Below are 23,881 nucleotides of genomic sequence, written 5' to 3'. Positions count from 1 at the left end.
TCTTGTCATTCAGTCAGAGTAGCATTGTTGAATATGACTGTTTGCTTGGTAACAAATTAGCCTTTTAATTTACAGAATTGTTTTAGGATTATTTTGTAAATAATATTCCTGGTCTGTTCTCAGTTTTAATATTTCCTTTTCACTTTTTAGGAGTCTTTGTCAGTACTAATATGGTTTGGTTGAAAGTGTATTACTTGACATTCTGTTCAAAAATTCTTAATGGTGAAAAGTAATAGTGCTCTTTTGTTTTTTCAAAGTGGAGGTTCAAAATATTTTGTGAGTAGTGGAAAATATTTCCTATTTAATACTTGTAATTTTATGTTTCTTTAGATTTTCAGCCCTGATGCAACACAAAATGAAGTCTTTGAAGGAACTGTTAAACCTATGGTTAAGGACTTGGTAGATGGAGTTAATTCTCTTGTCTTTACTTATGGAGTGACAAGTGCAGGAAAAACATACACTCTGTTAGGTTTGTCTTTTGTATTATTTTAATATAAGGAAATCCATATGTTTGATTAGTATTCAAAGCATTATTGTTTGATAATAATATTATTATACTAGGTCATTTTTTAAATTAATCTGAGCATGAACTTTGATTGAAAATCCTTTGTTTGCTGGGTGACAGTCCCCTTTTTGTTAATTTTTACCCTAGAATCATTACATCCCATAAGAACAAAAATGTTTTAATTTAAATGATGGATTGTTGATGATGTGTTCTTAATCTGTAATTATCTTCTGTTTCCAAACAGTTCAACGTATGATTTAACATTTGCTTTTTACCTAACCTGAAATGTTGATTTTGATGAGCCAGATGACCTATTAAATACTATCTGAAGTTTACTTAGTTAACCATCCATCCATCCATTTTCCAACCCGCTGAATCCGAACACAGGGTCACGGGGGTCTGCTGGAGCCAATCCCAGCCAACACAGGGCACAAGGCAGGAACCAATCCCGGGCAGGGTGCCAACCCACCACATACTTAGTTAACCCGATTTTTAAAAAAAAAAAATTTTTTTTTTTCATATATGTTATGGTTGTGGCTTTCAGATGACAGTAACATTTGTAATATTGAAGAGTTATATTTCTATAGTTATTAAAGGTAATTGTGTGCATTTCATTAAATAGTCATTACTTCTTTTTTCTAACCAACAATAAATGTTAAAAGACAATATAACTTAGTTTCTGCTGTGATTTAATTGGTTGCATTATACAAACTGTTACCAAGTTTTTGTTTTGTATTTTATATATACACACAACATATTCAAAAATATTCAGCCCCATTCATTTTTTTCACATTTTGCTATGATGCAGCCTTGTGTTAAAATCAGTTTAATTATTCCCCCCCACCACCACATCAAGTTTAAAATAGTAATTTAGAAATCTTCGCAAATTTATTACAAACAAACTGATATATCGTATTGACACAAGTATTTTGGATACTTTACTCATTAATTAGTTGAAGTACTTTTTGCATTGATTTACAGCTTGGATTTTTCTTGTGTATGACATGAAAAGTTTTGCTCACATGGGTTTAGGGCAGGGGTGGGCAAACTCATTCCTGGAGGGCCGCAGTGGCTGCAGGTTTTTGTTCCAACCCAATTGTTTAATAAGCCCTTATTGCTCTAGAAACACTTCTGCTTCATTTTAGTTATCTCAATCATTAAGATTTTGAACCCTTATCGCGTATTTAAGTCTTAAACAGCTGCATTCTCGGTTTTTAATTGCTCCTTATTAGCAATAAGATGCAAATGACAAAAGAGACCAGCAGTTATCCATTCTGCTTGTTACCCTTTATACCTGTGTGTATTTATCGTGCACTATTTGGTTTAATTAAATACTTGGAAGGAAAGAGAAGAGAAAAAAGTGAAGGACTGAGAATTACCCATCCGTTTTACACTTCAAAGTATTTGGATGATATCCTTAGAATGGAAAAAAAATCTAGGATATGAGAATGACTTAACATAGCAGAGTTAAAGCACTAACAAGCCATGAAATGTAATTATTGGCAAGGATTGTTTTCTAATTAAGCAACTGGGTTGGAACAAAAACCCGCGGCCACTGCGGCCCTCCAGGAATGACTTTGCCCACCCCTGGTTTAGGGAATAATGGCCATTCTTCTCTGCAGATCCTCTCAAGCTCTGTCATTTTGAATATAGATCATTAGTGAAGGGCTAGTCTAGGAGTAGCCAGAGATGTTCAGTTTGGTTCAAGTCCAGGCTCTGGTTGGCCAATTTAAGGATATTCCAAGAATTGGCGCAAAGCCACTCCTATGTTGTCTTTGCTTTGTGCTTAGGGTCATTGTTCCATTGGACGGTGAACCTTTGGCCTAGTCTGATGTTCACAGTGTTGTGGAGCAGTTTTTCATTTAGGGTATTTCTATGCTATGCTCCATTAAGCATTTTCAGAGCCCTGTCTAGTCTCCCAGTCTTTGCCAGTTCAAAATCAAACCTACAGCATGATGCTTCCGCCACCATGCTTCACCTTTTGAGTAATATTGCACAACTGATAAACTGTGCCTGGTTTCCCCTAGACATGGCACTAAACTTAGTTTCATTAGACCAGGGAATCTAATTTCTCACAGTTAGTCCGGCTTTAGGTTCCTTTTTGCAAACTCCAAGTGGGTTTTCATACATCTTTTACCGAGAGGAGGCTTCTATCTGGTCACTCTTCATAAAGCTCCTATTGTTGTGTGTTTCAGTGATGGCTTTCCTTCTGGAAATATCTCCCATTTCCATACATGTTCTCTGGAGCTCAGCCAGACCATTTGATTCTTGGTTACTTATCTTATCATGGCCCTTAATTTCCATCGCTGTTCAGTATGGTGGGGTGGCCAACCCTAGGAAGAGCCATGGTTCTTCCACACTTCTTCCATTTAAAAATTATGAAGGCAATGGTGTGGTGTGGGTTTTTTTTTTTTTGTGGCCATACTGCAGGTTTGTGACTTGGCACAATCCTGTCTCTGTACTCTTCACATAATTCCTTTGACCCTCCTGGCTTGCTCTGATACACCATTTAACTGTGGAAACTTTTTTAGATGGGTGTATGCCTTTCATTATCCTGTCCAATCAATTGAAATGAACACAGGTGAACTCCAAATAAGGTTTAGAGAATCTCAATGATTAATAGAATGGGATGCAATGCAGCCAAATTTAACTTGTCATAGCAGAGATTCTGAATAATTCTGTTAATGTAAAAAAAAATTTCTTTTAATAAATGTATATGATATTTTTAAATCATGTGTTTACTTTGTCATTTTAGGATATTGAGTGTTGCTTGATATGGTGGAAAAATGAATGAACATGTGAAAAAAGTGAAGGGTCCCGAATACTTTTTTTTGAATTCACTGTATATAATTTACTTAATAAGGAAGGCATATTTTGTTTATTAACAACTAGCAAAATACCCGCGCTTCGCAGCGGAGAAGTAGTGTGTTAAAGAGGTTATGAAAAAGTAAAGGAAACATTTTAAAAATAATGTAACATGATTGTCAATGTAATTGTGTTGTCATTGTTATGAGTGTTGCTGTCATATATATATACATATACACATATACACACACATATACACACATATACAGATATATTATATATACATATACACATATATTTTTTATATATATATATATATATATATATATATATATATATATATATATATATACACACATACATACATAAACACATATACACACATAGATGCACTTACAATAACATAGAAATCAATATAAACAACATTAACATCATTATCATATGAGAATATGAAGTAATATATAAGAAGCACATTTCATATAAATATAAATTATTAAACAGTAAAATCTTCTTCTATAATTTGCTACCGTGGCTTTTCGTTGGTCTGTCCAGGATTTTAAATCACCTGTAGCTTGCAAACCGTTTCACCTATTGACTTGAAATCTGGTACACATATAATACGTCAGGTCTGGTATCCGCTTTATGGGTGATGATGATAAAAGAATTTGAACAATATATAAGAAGCGTACAAATTATTAAACAGTAAAACATTAACATTTAAGAAGTAAAGTTACATTGAGTACTACTGCAGTGCCTTCGGGTATACCTCATTTTTTCTTTGCTCATTACATGCTTAAATGTATAAATTTTTTGGTGTACCTACCCGAGAACACGCGACATATAACCGACCGTGGGAGAAGCATGGATTTTAAACACGCGTTGAGTTCATCTGCTGGTCTCCCTCGTGGAATAACTGGTAATGTTTGACTAAAATCTACAGCGAGTAAAACGACATTACCTCCTTCTTTTTTTTTTACGATCTCTGAGATCTTGCTTTTTTCGGTTCAAGGCTTCATAAGCTCTTTTATGTTCCATGGTGTACTTAATAAGTACTAATTATCCCAAACCATCATCTTTGAATGTTGCAAGACTTTCGCCTTGTATGTAGATCGGGGTAATTACATTCATTGCATTCCTAGTCTGAATCACAATCTGATTGTATGGGTGGTTACCTGGCACTGTAGGGTTGCCACCCGTCCTTTAAAATACGGAATCGTGCCGCGTTTGAGAATGAAATTGCGCGTCCCGTTTTGAATCAGTACTGGACGGGATTTATCCCGTATTTTTTTTATCATTTTTTTTTTTAAAGCAGCGTGTCATGCAAATCATCCCACACGCATTTTATGAAGATGCCTCCTTTCCTACTTTTGATTGGGTAATACTTGATGTCATCGTTAGTTTGATTGGTCTTTTTAACTGTCCAGTGAGGAGGGCGTGTCTTTTAAGTACAGTCTGCAAAGTGTTGCCACTGAGATGTGGCGTCAGCGCCATAGTTGAAGCCCCTAACGTTGCGGTCAGCAAGTCGGCTAACATCCGCCATGTGCCGTCTTTCAGTTGCGAGAAGCAGATCATAGAATGGTTGAAACTGTTGCCCCTAACGTTGCGCCACGGCATGTGGTTCGTTTATACCTCGTGTCTTCTCATTAAACTTTTATCTCGCGAATATGTTATTGCAATCCGCAGCGGGAGCGTTTCTATAAACTTAATTTAAACTTACGTTTTACACCGTGCTTTGTTTCCCTTATGAACATGCTTGTATGCTTCACTCGCTCCGTTCTCAATTGTTTAATTAATTTTTTGCTCTTCGCTGTTTGCGGCTGTTCCTCCATTTCCCCCTACTTCGTTCTTTTATCTCGCGAATATGTTATTGCAATCCTTAACGGGAGCGTTTCAATAAACTGATTGAAAATAGTTTTGCATTTACCTTTTTAGTAAAAGGCGAGCTTTTAAGCCTGAGAAATCACCCCGTAAATGCACACGTTTAATTGCACATGTGTTAATATGTATGGTTACACAGTATTAAAAGACAGTGAACAACGTCAGTTACCTTTGTTCCCGCGTTTGATAAAAGGTGAGCTTTTAAGCCTGAGAAATCACCCCGTAAATGCACACGTTTAATTGCACATGTGTTAATATGTATGCTTACACAGTATTAAAAGACAGTCAAAAATTAACGTCATTTACCTTCGTTCCCGCGTGTGACTCGTGCTGTAAATCTCTTCCTTGTTTTTAGTTCACGTGATTACGTAGGAGGCGTGATGACGCGATACGTGACTCCGCCTCCTCCATTACAGTGTATGGACAAAAAATATGTTCCAGTTATGACCATTACGCTTTGAATTTCGAAATGAAACCTGCCTAACTTTTGTAAGTAAGCTGTAAGGAATGAGCCTGCCAAATTTCAGCCTTCCACCTACACGGGAAGTTGGAGAATTAGTGATGAGTCAGTCAGTCAGTGAGGGCTTTGCCTTTTATTATTATAGATTATGGAAATTTATCTTTTTATTCTTTATTTGCACAGGCCCAGAAAATAATGCAGGGATCCTTCCAAGATGTCTACATGTTTTGTTTAACACTATCAAAGACCGGTTATATGAGAAAATGGATCTCAAACCCCAAAGATGTAGTGAATACATCAGACTTACAAAAGAGCAACGGGCACAAGAAATTACCAATAAAGGTTCAGTTTTTCGTCTAATGAAGGAGGTATATGAGCTTATTTACTATGTGTGCTTTTCTTTTTCAAAGTATTTGGTGTATTTTTGTATCTATGCAACAACTACAGAATTGGACCTGAAAGATGCTGCATCACTGTGATTTTTAAAAATGTTGGCGATCTACACTAAAGGCAGTATTTGTTTGTCAGTGGTATTATGGGTTTGTAACATTGTGGTATTATAATCTTCAAGTTCCATGCATTATGAACAGTTAGTTGCTGACCAATATTTCCATCAGGCTTCCTGGCATTTGAATTAATTTCTAATTTCAGACAACAACTTTAACCTTAGAAATATATTTCATAGATCTCTATACACATTCACCTGAGAGATCCATCATTATTCATTTGAGGAAATGCAGCATACAAGGAAAATTCTAAAATGGAGAAACTTGTCAACAAAAATGCCACTATATTTACATGGATGTTAGCACTGATTACAGAAGGAATCATCTTGCACACCAAAAATGAGTATGGAGTAACTAAAATGAATCAAATTGTTTACTACTTTAATGAAATTACAGCTGAATTCAATTGAATAAGGTGCCTAAGATTTGTTTTTCATGTTTTATCAAGGAAAGGTCCTGGGATGTCACTATTCTCACTGTCAGACTCTCTTTACCCCATATACCTGACTAGAGTGTTCCAGTTTCCCATTATAGCCACACACCCTGTCACAAAGGGTTGACTGCTACTGTGGCTAAATGCCAACACTTCGCATCTTTATCTTGACACATTGTGGTTATAAATGTATCAAAACAAGAGAGGTGGTTTATGCTTTTATTCATGCATTATAGATTAACATTCTCTAACTTAAGATTCTTAATGTGCCCAAAGCAAATGAGTGTAGCAAATTCTACCAATACAACCTGAATGGATATTAACTCTTTGATAGAATCTAGGCACCCAGTGTGCCTAGATGGCCAGGTGGTGCTTTTATATTGGTTACATTTTGAGCTGATGAATCTCTGAACCTGTCTAGTCTTTGAATGGAATTGATGGAATGAGAGAAATTTGGCTTTTGTATAGTTATGAATTTGTGTCTGTATTGTGCTTTCTTGCTGCACCTCTTCGGCTAATGGGTTGTTATAGTAAAGGGGTCTACTCCTCTCTAATATTCAGCCCATGTGTTTTTGACTGGTTCTGCCTAGGCAGGACCTAGTGCTTGAATCTTCTTCCAACTCGCACTTGCCTGATGTTCGGACACTCCAAATTTTACTTTCTGTACTAGATCAATCATAATTTGACTTAACCCTAATGTAAGGAAGAGAGTAGTACATTTTTAAAACACAGTGCTTGTATGTTGTAAGAAGCTTCTCAAGCAGATTAGCTGTTGTAACTGAGTAAAGGTGCCTGCACAGAGCACAAGTTTAAGATATGCACACTTGTACACCTAAAGCACTGTTTTTTTTTTTTTTTTTTTTAATTATTTTTGCTGAAATGTTGTTGGTAACAAGATCTAACTAGAGATTTGGAAAAGGTCTGCCATTTTAACTTTTGATTTTAAGACCAATATTTCACCAAGTCTGAATAAATGAACTTGGAATGAATCACCTTTGAATCATTGTAATAACATTACTGAACATCTCTTTGTGTGCTGAGAAACAGTAATCTGTGAGACAACAATACTAACTCCTGCGTCCATAGCTAAAATGCCCCCAAGCCGTTACCCCACTATCAAACCAGTATAGATGCTTTCCGCAACACATTGTTAAAGCAGGTAATTACTTGTAGTACACATCTTTCTATTTGTCCAAATCACATTCCCACACTCTGAGGAAGTGGTATTTTACATACTCTGTTTTAAAATGACTTACCTATGTCTGCAATGTCTTAAAAGTTATCATGGTCCTACATTCAAGAAATGTCACCAAGCTCCAACTTTCCATGGGCAAATATTTTTATTTTCTGACATTTATTTTTGCTAGTCTTAGGTGTGTGCATGTGTGTGTGTGTGTGTTTATATGTGTGTGTGTGTGTATATATATATATATATATATATATATATATATATATATATATATATATATATATATATATATAATATATAATATATAATATATATATATATATATAATATATAAAATATGTGTGTGTTTGGGTTATTCTTCGAGCAGACTTGTACCTGTTTTTAAATTTTCTCAACTAATATTTTTTCTTAATAAATTATTTTAGAGGAATTGCACAGTTTTGAGGGGTCAAACTAGAAAAGATTTTAAAATAGCTGGTCCTTAAACTATTATTTACAGTAACTTAAGCATTAAGTAGTTGTTCTTCAATAAATTACTTTATTTACAGATCGACTCACAGAGCAGCCTGTTGAATGTCATAAACAAGTCATCAAGATCAGAGAGTAAGTATTTTGGTTTATTTTTTTTTCTGTTCTTATTTTGTAGCTAATGTGATTTATCTTTGTACTTGTTTACAGAAATGTGATGAAACCTATACGTTTTCAGTTTACCTCTCATTCCTCCTGCATTACTTTCAGAATTGATTTGCGCCTTATGTTTGATTTTGGAAAGTTTGGCTTAGGCTCCCAGTAACATTTTGAGCTAAGTAAGGCCAGAAAAATTAATGAATGGAAAATTTTGGAGAGGCTTTGTTTTGCATTAGATAATGTTTCTTTTCACTTCTCCATTTGGTTTCCTGCTGTGTTACAATTATTATGGAGTTAGCATATTTGTATTCCGAAGCATATCCATCAATGCGCAGGTATTCTATACCCTAAACAAGACACTTTTTTTTTTTTTTTTCCTTCGTCTTCAGTCATTTCTTGACCCGAACATTAAATATATGTAATGTATCAGTACATTTCATTTATATGTTAATTAGACAAACTTTACCATACCTAACAATTAACTTATTATAAAATATAGCAGTTATACGACATAATTCTAGTATGTGTATAGGTTTTCCTTGCACATCTACAAAGACAAGGTGTTATTAATTGCCCATCCCAGGTTAACCCTTTGTCAGTATAGTTGTGTGTTAGTGAGCCCTGCATTGGTCTAGTGTCTTGCATATGCCAACTCCCAGTTTTCCATAACCCTGATTTGAATTAAGTTAGCTTGAGAACTTGCTGTCTATTCTGACCTTCCTTAAGGCATATCTTGTGTTGTGTGTAGGGTTATCAAATGTATTGAAATATTGATGAGTATTAATTTTGATCATTTTTAAAATTACTTTAATACTCCTCTTTCATTATATTGATTTTGCAGCCTGCATTATGAATGCAGTTTCAGTTCGCCATGGCTAAATTTGCCATCCTGTTTGCACTCCCTCACCATTGTTAATATAACATCTTCAGCAGCTCAGAACTCCTAGGTGTCTCAGTCGGTACTATGAGACATCAAGGACCAGGGGTTTATGTTCCCTCCCAGTGTCTGGGGCAAATGCCCCTTGACTTGTATGAACGGTACCCCTTGTATGATTGCACCGTAGGTAGCTGTTTATGTCACCTAATTGGTTGACCAACTCAGCTTAACACTAGAATTAATTATGGTCCATGATGTCAAAGCCGCACTGAAAAAAAAAAAAAAAACACGGAGCTGTAGGTATATATGATATTTGGAATTATTAATTTTATGACCTGTATAGTACATTTCAGAAAACATTGTGGCACAGATGCAACATTATTCATATTATTCATATTCATTTGCATAACATGTTGAGGTTGTAATCAGTGACTGCGTGTTTGTTTGTTTTCCCCAAAACCCCCCCCCCCCCCACTGTACTTATTAATAATTGTCTTGTTCCTCATTTTATATGTTTCTACATTAATAGTGTATATTATTATATAGTGTATCAATATTTCGGTTAGTTTTCCTCCATTTATGCTTGGCTCTGGGGCATTTTTTTTCTTTAGTTCAGATTCTGAGAGTCTTTCGATATATTGGAGGATTTCTTAACAATTTTTTTTCAGGGGCCAGTATGTCAGTTGCAGCATTCACATTAGCATTCAAATATTCCACCTTATTGGTTATATTAATGACTTTAAAGGCAAGCACTACATTTGGACTCAGAATGTTAGGAACCTTCTGTGTCATCAACAAAACATTTTGAACAATATGCTGCTGTTCAGTTATAGTTACCAACATTTCTTAGTTAAAATATAATGTAGAAATGGTCAGAGATCCCGATATCCTTGTATCTACTTTTAGTCCTTTTGAAATCGTTATATGTAGGCAGGCTAAAGTGCTGGCTAAGATCAATTGAGTGCAGTAAGTTTGAAAAATTCTCTTGCTTTAGGGTCAAGTTGGTTATCTACAGTATATGACAATTGAAATCCCCTACAATTCGCAACCAGTTGGTTAGTTGTAGTTATTAATATAGATACCAAGGCTTAAAATTCCTTGATAACAGGCAAATCATTCTGGAGGTCTACAAATGATCAGTATGTGAGGCTGTGACATTCCTTAAATAACTACATCAAGATGTTCGAAATATGCCAAAGTACTAAAACTGGCATTTTTATAGATTAAACCGCTCAAGAAATTACTTGCTAAACTGCCACCTTTGTTTTACCTTGGCAAACTGAATGAACAAAATTGTAATTCATAGGTGCAGCCTCACCATCACTATTTAGCCAATGTAAGTCTGTTTTGCTATTACTGATAAAATTGTGAATGTAAAAAGTATTGCTGATTTAATTCTCTAATATTTAGTATAACCATATTTAAGATCTCCAAAGAGCACAGCTGTATTGAAGTGTTAGGACAGCCTGAAATGGTAATTATTTGTGTTTATACTGCTTTGTCTTTTAGTTAAGCTATGATCTGCAGTTCTAGTGCTTATACAGTGCACATCTAAAGGTGAACTCACTAGAGAATTATTACATCCTAACACCAGATTATAGTTAGGATTAACATTATGTAGTCAAGAAGGACAAATTTACTTAAGATATTGACTGAGAGGACCCAAGCATGGAACTATTTGGGATACAGGCTGTCACGTCTGTAGAAAAGGGATCTCTCCCAGAAGAGATTCCAGTTGTCCCATGAAGACAATGTTTTGTTTCATCACAGAAGGCTGTAATTCAGGTGTTTAGGACCAGGAGTCGACTGTAGGTTTCAACAGAACTACGCAGCATGAGAATTGGGCCTGACATGATTATTCTCGCAGCCAGGACCCTTTCCTTCATAGATGCTTCTTATTTATAGAGTGCACCTGTGCAGGATTTTAATGGCATTTATATTTAATTTTATATATTTTCCCTCTCCCCCAGCTGGCCTGTTTATTAACATAATTAATACTGTATTAAACAATAAAAAGCATACAAACAAGTTGCGCCTGGAATCATTAACCTAAAAATATGAAAATACTTATTTTTAATTTAAATATTCAAACCTTGTGTTTTGGCTTATTTGACTGCCCTTGTAATTATTGGACTCAACTAGAGGTTTACCAACCTGCATAGGTAAATTTATTAAAAACTCTGATTGGATTTTATAATCTGTTGTCGGCAACTGTGAATCAAAGAAGACTTGAAAACCAAATATTTTCTTTTTCTCTGGGCAACACATTGAATCCTTTTTCATGCATTGATGCTTAGGAAATGTTTCCAATGATTATATTTGTCAGCAATTTTCAAATGAATGGACTGGATGCAGCCCTGTCTAACCCGTTATGTGTTTTACACTATGCTTATAAATAGAATCTAAATAATAATGCAATTGTGCGCCAACTTTTGGATCAATTTGGGGCCAGCCATCTGGCCATATGTCTGTTACAAAGTGTGTACATCATTTGTAATTGAGGCTTTGTTTGGCTTTTTCAACCTCTGAGTTGTGACCCGGGTTGGTGGTGTTGGTCTGCAGGTGGGTTGCAGTGGTTGCCTAAGTGATCAGCAGTGCTGCATGATACGTTTCCCCGATTCTAAGTGAGCATGTTTCAACTAGGAAGACCCCCAATTGTGCTCATTTCACCAAGGGGGAGGTTTGCAGTAGCTGCAAGTGGCTTGTCAATGAATTTAAAAAGGCAATGCAAGCTCCGTGCTTAAGGATTAGCCATATGGAGCAGTGTAGATGAAAATAAATCTCAAAGAGCACTGCAGGAGTCAGAAAACATACAAACTGTGAAATAAATAAAATCTTTTGTTGTTGTAATTTTTACGGTTTAGGCAATTTCTAGATCATGATTGTCCTATTGTTTTCCAATGGCACTCACTCGTAAGTATGAATTGCCTCAACTCAGTCTGCCACAAATCGACTTTACTGGTAATTCTGACAAATCTTGTAATTGACAGAAAATTAAACATTCTTGAATTTATAAAAAAAAAAAAAAAAAAAGCCAGTGCATTAATTGGATTATTTGCTGCTACCTGTTTGTGGTGATCCCCCAACCCAAATAAAAATCTCTTCATGTCACTTCGCACTTGCATTCTATTCAATTGAGCAGTGGCACACTGAGATACTCTGTTTAGAAATGCCGTCCTATCGAATCTGCCTTCTGAAGCAAAGAGGCGATTGCTTAGTGCATTTCAAAAACATCACAGGCTTCTTTTGGTAGCAGGTTGCTGTTTTAGCAGGCAAAATGAAGACTGATCTAGAGTTCAACAAATGCCTGTCATAATACACTTTGACACCTTTTCGTTCAACAGCATCCAGACTGTACTTCCTGCTAGTAATAATAAGTTTCCTTCCTGTAATAATAAGTTTATTGAAACAGTCAAAGAACATGCAGAAGAGGAAGGCTGGGAGGCCGGGAGGCTCGAACTAGTTAGACATTTCAGCATGTGAAGAAGGCAGCTGGTTAGTAATGCGAAGTTTCTCATTTCTCTAAAGAACCAAATTTGTCAGCCCTGACAAAGTAACAGTTAGATGAACATTATCATTTACTTCATTACAAAATGCCATTTGTATGAGGTAACACTGTTGTTCAGTAATGAGTAACTGTTATGGTGAGCAACTTCACCATTACAAATGGTGCAATCATTTGCATGTGCAAGCAACAGTATTGTCATTTGTGGGTTAATTTGTTCATTTTTAATGGAGAGTGCAAATCTTTGTGGGTTATTCAGTGTTTTCTTTTTTCGCGAGTTGTACAGCGATGTGGGGTATATTTGGGAAAATAAGCAATTTTTTTGATATATAATACTTATAACTTAACTGGTGCCCTTAGCCACATGACTATGTTAAGTGATCTTTCATACTACCCCTTCAAAAATCATATTTCTTGCACTGTACCCCAAAAATTTTTCTCTTAGCTTTACTAAGACTTGCACTAAACATTTTCACTGGCAGTAATAGACTTCAGGAATCTATTCCTGTTTTGAATGATAATTATTTTTTTAGGCTCAAGGCTTGTGTTTTTCCTACATAGACTTTGCAATTCTCTCTATGAGCACATGTATTTCCTCCTGTTGCTCCATTTTCCTGCCACAGCCCAAAGACACTCTCTCTTTCTGATATTATAACACATCTATTTTTGACTTATATTTATGCATACATTTGAAGTGGAAGCCTTCTGAAAGCCATAAACTTATAATATGTATATTCAAGAAGTTTTGCTTTAATTTTAAACATGTTAGTTAATAGTTTGTCTGCTGTAAATTGAAAAATATTCTAATGATGGCAACAGTTTTTGGTTAACTTGCAGTGTCCTTTTATGTTGGGGAACGTATACAATTTAACATAGCTTGCAAGTGTCATTTGACATTTTATGTATCTCTGTGTGTGTATGTATGTGTGTGTATATATATAATGTATATGTATACTCTGTGTGTGTGTGTCTGTGTCTATGGTAATATACAAGTTATAAAATTCCCCCCCCCACCCACCCCTTTTTTCTTCTTTTTTTTTTTTTTAGGCATTTCAAGTGTTTTAGGAGATAATCAACTATATAATCCAGAACGGTTCAGTTTAAACGTTGGAAACCAAACAAAATTTTCACTGTGGGTTTCTTTCTGTGAAATATATAATGAGAATATCTATGATTTGCTTGACCCAGTGTCAAATGGTTCATTAAGGAGAAATTCTCTGCGGCTTGCACAAGATGTTAAAGGCAACCCTTATGTTAAAGGTATGACTTTTTTTTTTTATTTTTTATTTTTTTATTTTTTTTAAGGGTAAGTTTAATGTTTATTCAAGTTTATTTTATATAATTGTGATGTATATTAATTGGCCATTTAAACTTTGTTTTTAAATGAAGCATTTTTTATTTGTCTTTAAATTTTTAAAAATACTTTTAAAAATGTCATCTGATTATGTAAACAAAATATTTACAGTTTCGTGAGTCTGGCCATTTTCAAGCCAAAAATTGTTCCTCATTTTGAAATTGCACACTTATCATTAAACCAAGTACCCATGTCATTTTAAGAAAAAAATATGTAATAACTAGTCATTTAGCCCGTTACAATAATGGGCGCTAGAACAGTAGTGCATAAACATTAGTAGGAACAGTCTATATTAAATGGCAAGGGACTTTGACCTCATTCTTTTTGTTGGTCGTATTTTTCTTTCTTTCAGCCTTTCTTTTGTTGATGTTTACTTGCTGAGCTGACCATTCTTCGTGGGCTGCCGCCGTGTATTGTGTGTCTTTAATTTTCTGTGACAGTAATACTGTCTTGTACGGCTCTATTCAATAAGGGCACGTAGATAATTTAGTTCAAATGGCTCTGGAATATGTGAAGAGCAACAAAGGTGCAGTTCTTTATTTACGCATGCCTTTATTCGCTGCACCCAATTGAGGTCACCCTTTTGAGGCTCGCCTTTTTGTGCGCGCCCTTATTGAAGGATGCCTGTGCGCGCCCTTATTGAAGGATACCGTCTTGTACGTCCGCTGGCTTGTACGTCCGTAATATACCTTTAATTTTCTCTGGCGGTAATACAGGCGTGCGCGTCGGTAATATGCCTTTAATCTCCTCTGACAGTAATACTGGCTTATATGTGGCTGTAATATGCGTCACTGTATTGTGAACCTTTAATTTCTTTTCGCAGTAATACTGGTTTGTATTTCCGTAAAACGCCTGTAACTTTCTCTGACAGTAATATCGCGCATCGCACCGTGCCCCGCGCATGCGCACTTCATCAGAAGACACCCACACACGGACACCTGGACGCACATAGGGATTTTATATATATATAGATAATAGTGCTTTTCTCACTGCTGAAAGTGCTTTTACATGGTGAATGGGGGAGACACTAATTTGCAGCAACCACCTGGATGATGCGATGGCAGCCATTTTGTGCCTGTACGCTCACTACACATTAGCTATAAGGTGGTAAAGGGGGGAATGAGAGAAAGAGACAGACAGACAATTAGATGAAGGGGATGATTAGGGGGACAACATGACTAGCCAGGACATTGGGATACACCCTGCTCTTCATGAATGATGTCCAGGGATAGTTTTTTTGACCAAAGAGAGTCAGGACCTCGGTTTCACATCTCATCTGAAGGACTATGGTAATTTTACAACACAAGGTCCATGTCACTGCACTCGGGGTTTGGGATCCACATATACCTCTTCCAGCAGCAAACCAAGCTTTTCCTGGTTTGTCTCCAATCCATTGGCCGGGCTCAAACGTGCTCAGTTTCGGGTGGATGACCTGTTCTGAAGTGCATGTGGTATGGCAGCTGAGATTCTGCCTTGTTTATTTATTTGTTTTATTTATTTGAAATCTAATTTGTGCTTTTTAACTTTACTGGTCTCCCTCTGTGGAAACCGGTCACATACAGGGATATGGATTCCCATAGCACTTTTCATGAATGCTGCAGCTATTGAGGTTATTTAAGCGAATATCCACACTTTTACTCACAGTAATTTAGGAATCTAAAATTCATCTAACCTTCATATCTCCAATGTGGTGGTCCCTTATTTTAAAAAAGTATTTTAAGTCTACTTTTTTCTAGTTTCCTCTGGTGCGCCACCAATGTAAGACCCTGGTAAACACCCTAACGTCCAAACTAAGTTTACAAATAATGCTTAAGAACACATTTCTAGGGCAAATGCATGTCACAATTATGAAAAAAATGCTAAACTTACATTTTAGTTTTATAATGTATCAAAGCAATACAGTATGAAGGAATAACTATTTTGACTAATTTACAATGTGAATTAAAAGATATATACAGATACTTGTGTATGACAGTATTACAGATGGCTAACACAGATGAATCACAAATATCTGTGCTTGGTGTTTTGAGACAAGTACAGGTTGTGAATCGACAATAAACGAGAGGCAAAGCAGGTTGCATAACTTGGAAGGAGGTGGTAGGAGTTAAGAAACATAAGAAAAAATTGTAAAAGACAGTAGTCTGACCAAAGTTGCTGCATGGCAGGGAAACCTGGGCCATCAGAAAAATATAGGAGCTGCACATCAGAACATAAAATGCATATTCTGAGTAGGCTGCTGGAGGTCTATCTAAGAGAAAGGAAAATTAACAAAGTCCCTAGAATGATGAGTCAGAATTATTTTGGAGAAAGCTTTGGAAAGTAGTCTGAGGTGTTTTAGGTACATTGTATGTAGTAGAAAGGATGACTTGCTTGGCAGTTGTTTGTAAAAGGAAGAAAATAAAGAAAAAAACAATACTAATCTTTTTAAATTGGATGCTGTTGTGTTTTATTATTTCAGATCTTAAGTGGATTCAAGTGTCTGATGCAGAGGAAGCATATAAAATTCTAAAACTGGGCAAAAAAAACCAAAGCATTTCCTGCACGAAACTCAACAATCTTTCCAATAGAAGGTATTATACAAATGTGTTCCCCAACCCCCAGTTCCATTGCAATGTTCCAAGCATGGAAGTAATCATTTCACAAAATTTTTTTTCCAGCCACAGCATTTTCACCATCCGAATTTTACGCATTGAAGATTTTGGTGTTCCTCGTGTACAACAAGTTAGTGAGTAAGTATGCACACAGTATGAAACAACTGGTTTTAGGTTTAATCTATTCCTCCCTCTTCTTTTTGACTTTTTTTCCTTAATCTTGAACAGTTTATATTTGAAAGACAAATATGCATGTGTATACCCTTCAGTGGACTGCTGTTGCATCAATGTTCAGCTACTGCCTTTTGCCCACTGCTGCAGAGTCATTACTTTTTCATGACTACAGTAGCAAATGAGGGTTCAGAAAATGAACATACTGTAAATGACTTGTAAACTGCTTGAATTTATTAAAGGATGGATGTAACGATTATATTTAAGATATAGTAGCCAGGAAGAATTACATGGTATATCCATGTAGAGAAAAGCCAAGCAAAATGACACCTTTTATTGGCTAACTAAAAAGATTACAATATGCAAGCTTTCGAGGCAACTCAGGCCCCTTCTTCAGGCAAGATGTAATCAATGATTTTGCTTGGCTTTTCTCTACATTCATAATGGCTAACACGGTACAACACCCTAGTACTACATGGTATATCCATCAAGTAGTTACCCAACTAAGTTAGTATTGGTGTTCATAAATATCAAAACACAATGTAGGGCTTGGATTTAATATGCGACAGAAATGGGGATTCCGCCAGTTTAACAATAACTTGGGGGATTTTGGCATAGGGTTTATAAAGTGATATCGTTAACTGCCTGATTTTTGTCTAGGCATGGATGCATTTGAAAATGCTTCTCTATCTTTTTCTCGCCAGTAATGAAAACCTACTGCTTAAAATCAATAATAAAAATAAAAATATAACTGTTGAATTAGTGAATTTGAAGATACAGTAATTCAGGATATTTTTTATTTAATCCATCCTCTCCTCTGGAATGGGCCACAAGTTCTCATCAACATCACATCTGATATCCTCTCTGGCAATACATCTAGGGTAGTATCTCTTCACGTGCCTGATCCATCCTTGGCATTGCTCTGGAGAAATATCTTGGCATCCAGCATTTATTGCATCCCGTAATGACATCTGATCAAGTGGCTGGTGGTCATAAACCTCCATGCAGAAATAATTCCTCAAAGGGGTTCAGGAAGGGGGAATATGGTGGCAGAAACAATGAGGACATCCTTGGGTGTGCTGCAAACCATTCTGTGACTGCAGGGGAGTGGTGTAATGCCACGTTATCTGACACCACTTCAGATGCCTGTAATAACACATTTGTTCTCTCATATATTCATATCCTCTGGTACCAGTGTCCTCTATAGGTAATCGAGAAACAAAATGAGGCACTCTGAGCTGTATGGGACTGGTTTGTGTGACAAAACACCATCATTGCATATTGCTGCACACATTGTGATGTTGGCTCCTTTCTGTCCTGGAACTTGCACAGTTGCTCTTTGACCTATAAAATTCCGTCCTCACTTCCATTGTTTTGCCAGGTTAATCCCAGCTTCATCTACAAAGATGAACACATGGGCTGTTTGCATAGCTTCCAACTCCATGACCCCCTAACTGGAGAAAATACCATATTGTAAGGATTACATTATATTACAATAGCATACATTACTGCATACATAGCTCTATGTACCTTTTGTGGTATATTGTACATCAAAAGTTTGTATGGAACTTGTTCAGCCTTGTTCAGCCTTATTCAAAGCTGCGTATAGTTGATCAATTAGAGGCTCAGTCCTGCTGGAGCAACTCTGGCTTACAAGGGTCTTGCTCAATGACAAGGCAGTTGGGATTGGACTGGGTTTGTACCCTGGACTGCTATATTCATGATGTTTCACCTTCAAGGCCACAACCACTAAAGAGTGAGACACAACAGTTTTATATTGAATAGACCCCTTACCTGGACATATCGGTATCTGATTTCCTTCACATGTACAATGTTCCTCACAAATGGGACAGTGTATAAACACTTCATGGTTAGTTTATGCTTTTGTAGCACTCTGGTAATTGTTGCTGTGCTGACACTTGTCACATTGTCAAATACTGTGTTGTCTGCCAGAACTCTGTTCCAGATTTCACGGAGTCGTATGGCATTGTCAGCAGTGACCATGTCAACAATGGCAGTTACTTGTTCATCATTACAAATTCTGCCTCTTCCCCCTATGCAAGGTAATCTTTGCTTCCTACTGTGAAGACAAAAATCAATAGTCAATGCATGTCCATCAACTGTAGTTGTATGCAATAAGCAATTATGATTTGTTTGTCCTTCTGCACTTTAAACCCACCTGGTTAGGAGTGATTGTGACACCAAGGGTATCTGATTTGAATATTTTTGTCCAAAATAATTTTAATTTGGTGCATGCCCAAAACATGTGGCTTAGTGAGGCTACAGCTAGATTGTAATGATCATAAGTTGAATCTTGCCCTGGATACTTTAATGTTTTAAATTTATATAAATGCGCTCGGTAAAAAATTTCAAGTTGAATGACTGAATGCTTTGCAAGTATGGAGCTAGTGTATATTCTATTCACAGCTGCCTTCCACTCATTTTCTGAAATATTAAGTGAAAGGTCATTTCCCTACAGTCCCCTGAGATCTTTGAAGTGAAGGGACTTTAAAATGTTTTCAGTCATTATAGAGATGCTATCTGAGTCTTCAAGACTGTTCAATATTTCTTCTGGAACAGAAATAGGTGAGACGTGAGGAAAATTGGATAGGTTCCGTTTAGCAGAGTTTTTAATTTGAAAGTAGTTGAAAAATTATGTTAATGAGAAGTTAAATTTGATACGTAATTGTTTGTAGGTTGCAAAGACATTATCTATATACAGTTTTCTAAGTGTTTTAATCCTGGAAATTTTCCAAACAATAAATGCTGTTTATGTTTGAGAGGGTTGAAAGATGGTGATTGTCATATAGATGTGCAACAGATCAGAGCTTCTCTGTCTTAGTGTTTCCTACATTGCTTCCATATTCTTAATGATTGAAGGGCAATTGGGTTGTTAGTATATTTTCAATAAATAGTTTTTACTGGGGCACAAAGCAGGGAATTTAAACTACTACAAGATTTTTATTCTATTGCAGACCAGGCTTGTGAATATCGATCAATTTGTGTCTATGTCTAGCTCTTTATGGCCTGTATATTTGCCACCCAGGATTTCGTAAAAGGCATTTACATTTCCTACTGCTTATAGAGATGCAAAATCATTGAAGTCCTCATTCAGTGCTGTTTGTGGTAGGTCAAAAATGTGTGGGAGATTGTGTCAATGTTGATAGGAGTACCGTTTCTTTTTTGTTTGTTTTTAAGGATTGGTGGACAAGTGAGTTTCATCTGGCTAAATAAAGTTGTCTTTAGTATAGTGTTTACATGTAAGCTCAAAGTGAAATTAAACAAATTATGAAAGCATTTATATTTGTAGATTAGTTAGGCCTGCGCAAGTTTATTTTATTGTATGCTGGGCTTATGCTTTCATATTAGAGACGTGCAACCACACATCTATTAATCTATCCACATTTAGCTCTAAGTATTGTGTATCTCCAGTATATTTTCTGTACTGAAGAAAAAATTTGTTGGTTTTAATGTGCCATGAGTGTTTATAAAAATTCTTTTAATTCACAGTGCTATGGAAAGTGTTGCTTTTCCTTATTTCATCATAGAAGAAGCATCTCTCAAAATTCACTTTGGTAGTGGTGGCAAATATGGGCAATTTATTGACTTTTACATGTGTTTTTTTGCATTCATAACAACCAGGAGTAGCATTTCTTCAACTTGCCTCACACTGTACAGGAGATGCTATCATCTGTTTCTTGTTTAGGATGCATTAGAATCCGAAATATTTGGTGGTGACTTACCCTTCTTGTGCTGACATGACATTTGTGTTTTGTTTTATTTTTTTTTTGCCTACCTCGGTTATCTGTCATTTAGGCTCTCCTGTTTGGTAATATGTTCTCGGTTACTACAGAAGCCCTCCGATGTTGAGCTTACTGTGCTTCACTCTATTTTGTGTTAGGATGCACCTTTCTCTGGTTATTTATTTTGTTATTCACAAATTACTTGTTGAACTTCTAAAATGGACTCTGTACTTCATTAGTTTCAATCAGAAGTAAATGTCATGTTTCATGATAAATTTGAGTAACAGCGCTCAAATTGCTTATGTTTTACATTATTCATGATTTTAAAAATTCTTTGCAATAGATTAAGATGCTTGCAATTATCTTGTAACACAGACAGACAGATGAATAAATCCGTTTTCTAGCCTAGTAGTATAACAGTTATCCAGTTCATCTTTATAGCCAGTCAGACTCTATCCTAGCCGCACTGGCATCAAGGCAAACAGTGAATGGACGCCAGTCCATAGCAAGACCGTCATATACACAATAAAAAAGTAAATCTAAAGCAGGGGATATTTACACAAAATATATATATATATTTTTTTTGTTTTTTTTTTTGTTTATTGGGTTAATCAGTGTAGGCATATAAATAAAAAATGGTTTGAAAATGAAAATTCATAGTACAAAGTGGGCACTCTGTTAATGTTTATGTGCTTACTAATGCATATGTAATTGATCTTGTTATAGGTTATCTTTATGTGATCTTGCTGGGTCTGAAAGATGTGCTAAAACTCAAAATAAAGGATGCCGTCTTAAGGAAGCTGGAAATATCAACACCTCCCTCTTGATTCTGGGCAAATGTATAAATGCTTTGAGGCATAATCAGAGGTCAAAGTAAGGCCTGAAATAATTGTTCCTTTTTATATAATCAATAATGTTTTCTTTAAGCATGTTGTTTTGCTTACTAAGTAAAAAAAAATGTTTTTAATATCATCAGTATTGTCATTTGCAGTAAATCTTCACTGATTAATTCTTTTTTTTGTGTGTGTGTGTGTATGTAACAATACTGCATCTTATGTATGCATAATTTGTGTTTTTTGTATCTGTCTTTTAAAAACTTTGGTATAATAAGTTAAAATGGTGTTATACTACAAAACTATTTCAAAGATTTTCGGCTATTGCCTTCATTTACATAACATTCAATTACTGTCTATTGTGCAGGGAGTAGTGCAAGTTTTGAAGTAGTCGGTTACATCAGAAAAGTAGCTGCCAATGGTCTGATTTAGTGCCTATGGTTTCCTTGTACAATAGCACAAATTGAAATCTCTGTGTTGTAGTGCATTATCAAGACTTAACATTTGTTTTATTTTGTTCTTCTCCTTACACCTGGACTAATATTAGCAGTAGCATAGTATGCCAGTCATCAATAGACACTATTGTTTTATACGTATAGCTTTAGTAACACAAAGTAAAACTTTAATATTCAAATTAAAACTATTTAGTCAGTCATTTATTTGTAAAAGCACATTTAAAACATAAGATGTTGTGCCAAAGTGCTATACAAAGGAACATATACACAGTGAAAGGCAGGTGAAAACAATTAGGTCTTAAGCAGGGTTTTAAAAACCTCAATAGAGGATGAAGACCTGGGGCCTCATGTATAATGCCGTGCGTAGAACTCGCACTATAACATGGCGTAAGCACAAAAGCGGGAATGTGCGTACGCACAGAAAAATCCAGATGCAGGAATCTGTGCGTACGCAAATTTCCACGTTCTTCCGCTACATAAATCCCGATCAGCATGAAAAGTAACGCACGTGCACGCGCCTTCTGTCCCGCCCCAACTCCTCCCAGAATTACGCCTCTTTGAATATGCAAATCAATATAAATAGCCTTCTGTGAAAAGACAATGAGAAAAGCATGGGGGGAAAAATATAAGAATTTTGGCGAATACCAAGTGGAGGCAAAGGAAAAACGTACTATTTGTTGGTTTAAACAGTGGTATAATCAACAAAAGGAAGTTGATCGAGTGACATAGTGTCGGAGAAACTCGAAAGCTCAAGTTCACAAAGTCGCACAGTGCCTGAAATAAAAAAGAAGTTGTCACATATCAAAGTCGCCGTAAAAAGGCGAGTCGTAGCCCACCGTCTGAGTGTCATGTGAAAGTTAATTAGGGTACAGAGAAAAAAAAGGCACACAGTGGGGGAAAAAAATTACGAAATGTCAACTTTAATCTCGAAATTTCCACTTTAATCACATAGTTTATTTTGCCATTAAAGTAGAACATCATAAACTTCATCTTAAAATCGTTTATTTTACTAGTTTCTCAAATCCCATCGTAACTAAAATAGCACGTTAAATGCTTTGTTCTGTATTTGATCTTCTATACGCTCTGTGTGTGTGAATCACTACGTGCTTCCGTTCTTTCTCTTTCTCCGACAGGACACAGAATCCATTACATTTGTGATATTACAACTCTCTGAATAATTTAAATACTGAGATGTATACGGGATATCTTTTTCATGATGATAGGAATGAAAGCATGTTATTAAACATGGGAACACGGTGGTGCAGTGATTGTTCATATCTCACGCAAGAGGCTTGCTGCGCCATGCACAACCTTCGATGAAATAATTTATTACAGAAGTGTTATCTCTTTCAAACGTACTAACCTCCAATTCCTGTCTTTACTTTTCTTTATCCAAATACCCAATCACCACACAATCAGCTCTGTAATAGACGTTAAGCCATCTGTAAGCTTAGAACGCCGATTCTTCAAAACTTTTAAGGAACATTGAAATATCTTCATAGTACATGTTTAATTATTCTATCCGTCTATCCTTCCAGTGTCGCGTCAGCACCAGCAAGAATACAGCGCAACTAGCTAGCGCTGTGGCACCGTGTCCTCACATGTTTAATTATTAACAATACAGATTATTTAAATGAAGTTAAAGTTTTATCTGTATAATATAATCAACATATTTTGCTGCATTTCATCTTAAAAATGATATCGTTGTCATACGCGCTTTATAAAGTGGCGCAGGTTGTGCAATGTTATAACTGTAGTGCAAGTTTACAGTGAGGTAATTGTACTTATAAGTACAAACAGTTCTACAAGGATCACTTGATTGAGTACTGCTAGATGGAGAACTTCTGGCTGCTTTGTCTTTTACATCTTATTACTAAATAAGGAGCCATTAACACACTGAATGCAGCTGTTTAAGATTGAAATAAGCAATTAAGGGCGGGGAGACTTAA

At 35.9% G+C, this 23,881-nt stretch overlaps 1 protein-coding gene across 1 annotated transcript in view; it reads left to right on the top strand.

Moving 5' to 3' along the window:
* Window positions 1-23,881, top strand: part of LOC114647001 (kinesin-like protein KIF20B) — a 121,898-nt gene that overhangs the window by 24,855 nt on the left and 73,162 nt on the right. Inside the window, exons 5-11 of the mRNA XM_028795455.2 lie at window positions 331-469; window positions 5,832-6,016; window positions 8,325-8,379; window positions 13,833-14,045; window positions 16,598-16,709; window positions 16,797-16,868; window positions 21,371-21,517. Of these exons, the coding sequence (XP_028651288.1) occupies window positions 331-469; window positions 5,832-6,016; window positions 8,325-8,379; window positions 13,833-14,045; window positions 16,598-16,709; window positions 16,797-16,868; window positions 21,371-21,517 (923 nt within the window). The remainder of the gene's footprint in view (window positions 1-330; window positions 470-5,831; window positions 6,017-8,324; window positions 8,380-13,832; window positions 14,046-16,597; window positions 16,710-16,796; window positions 16,869-21,370; window positions 21,518-23,881) is intronic.

The sequence above is a fragment of the Erpetoichthys calabaricus genome, chromosome 2, assembly GCF_900747795.2.
Source record: "Erpetoichthys calabaricus chromosome 2, fErpCal1.3, whole genome shotgun sequence".
Taxonomy (NCBI): Eukaryota; Metazoa; Chordata; class Cladistia; order Polypteriformes; family Polypteridae; genus Erpetoichthys; species Erpetoichthys calabaricus.
This window is presented reverse-complemented; position numbering and strand designations above follow the sequence as displayed.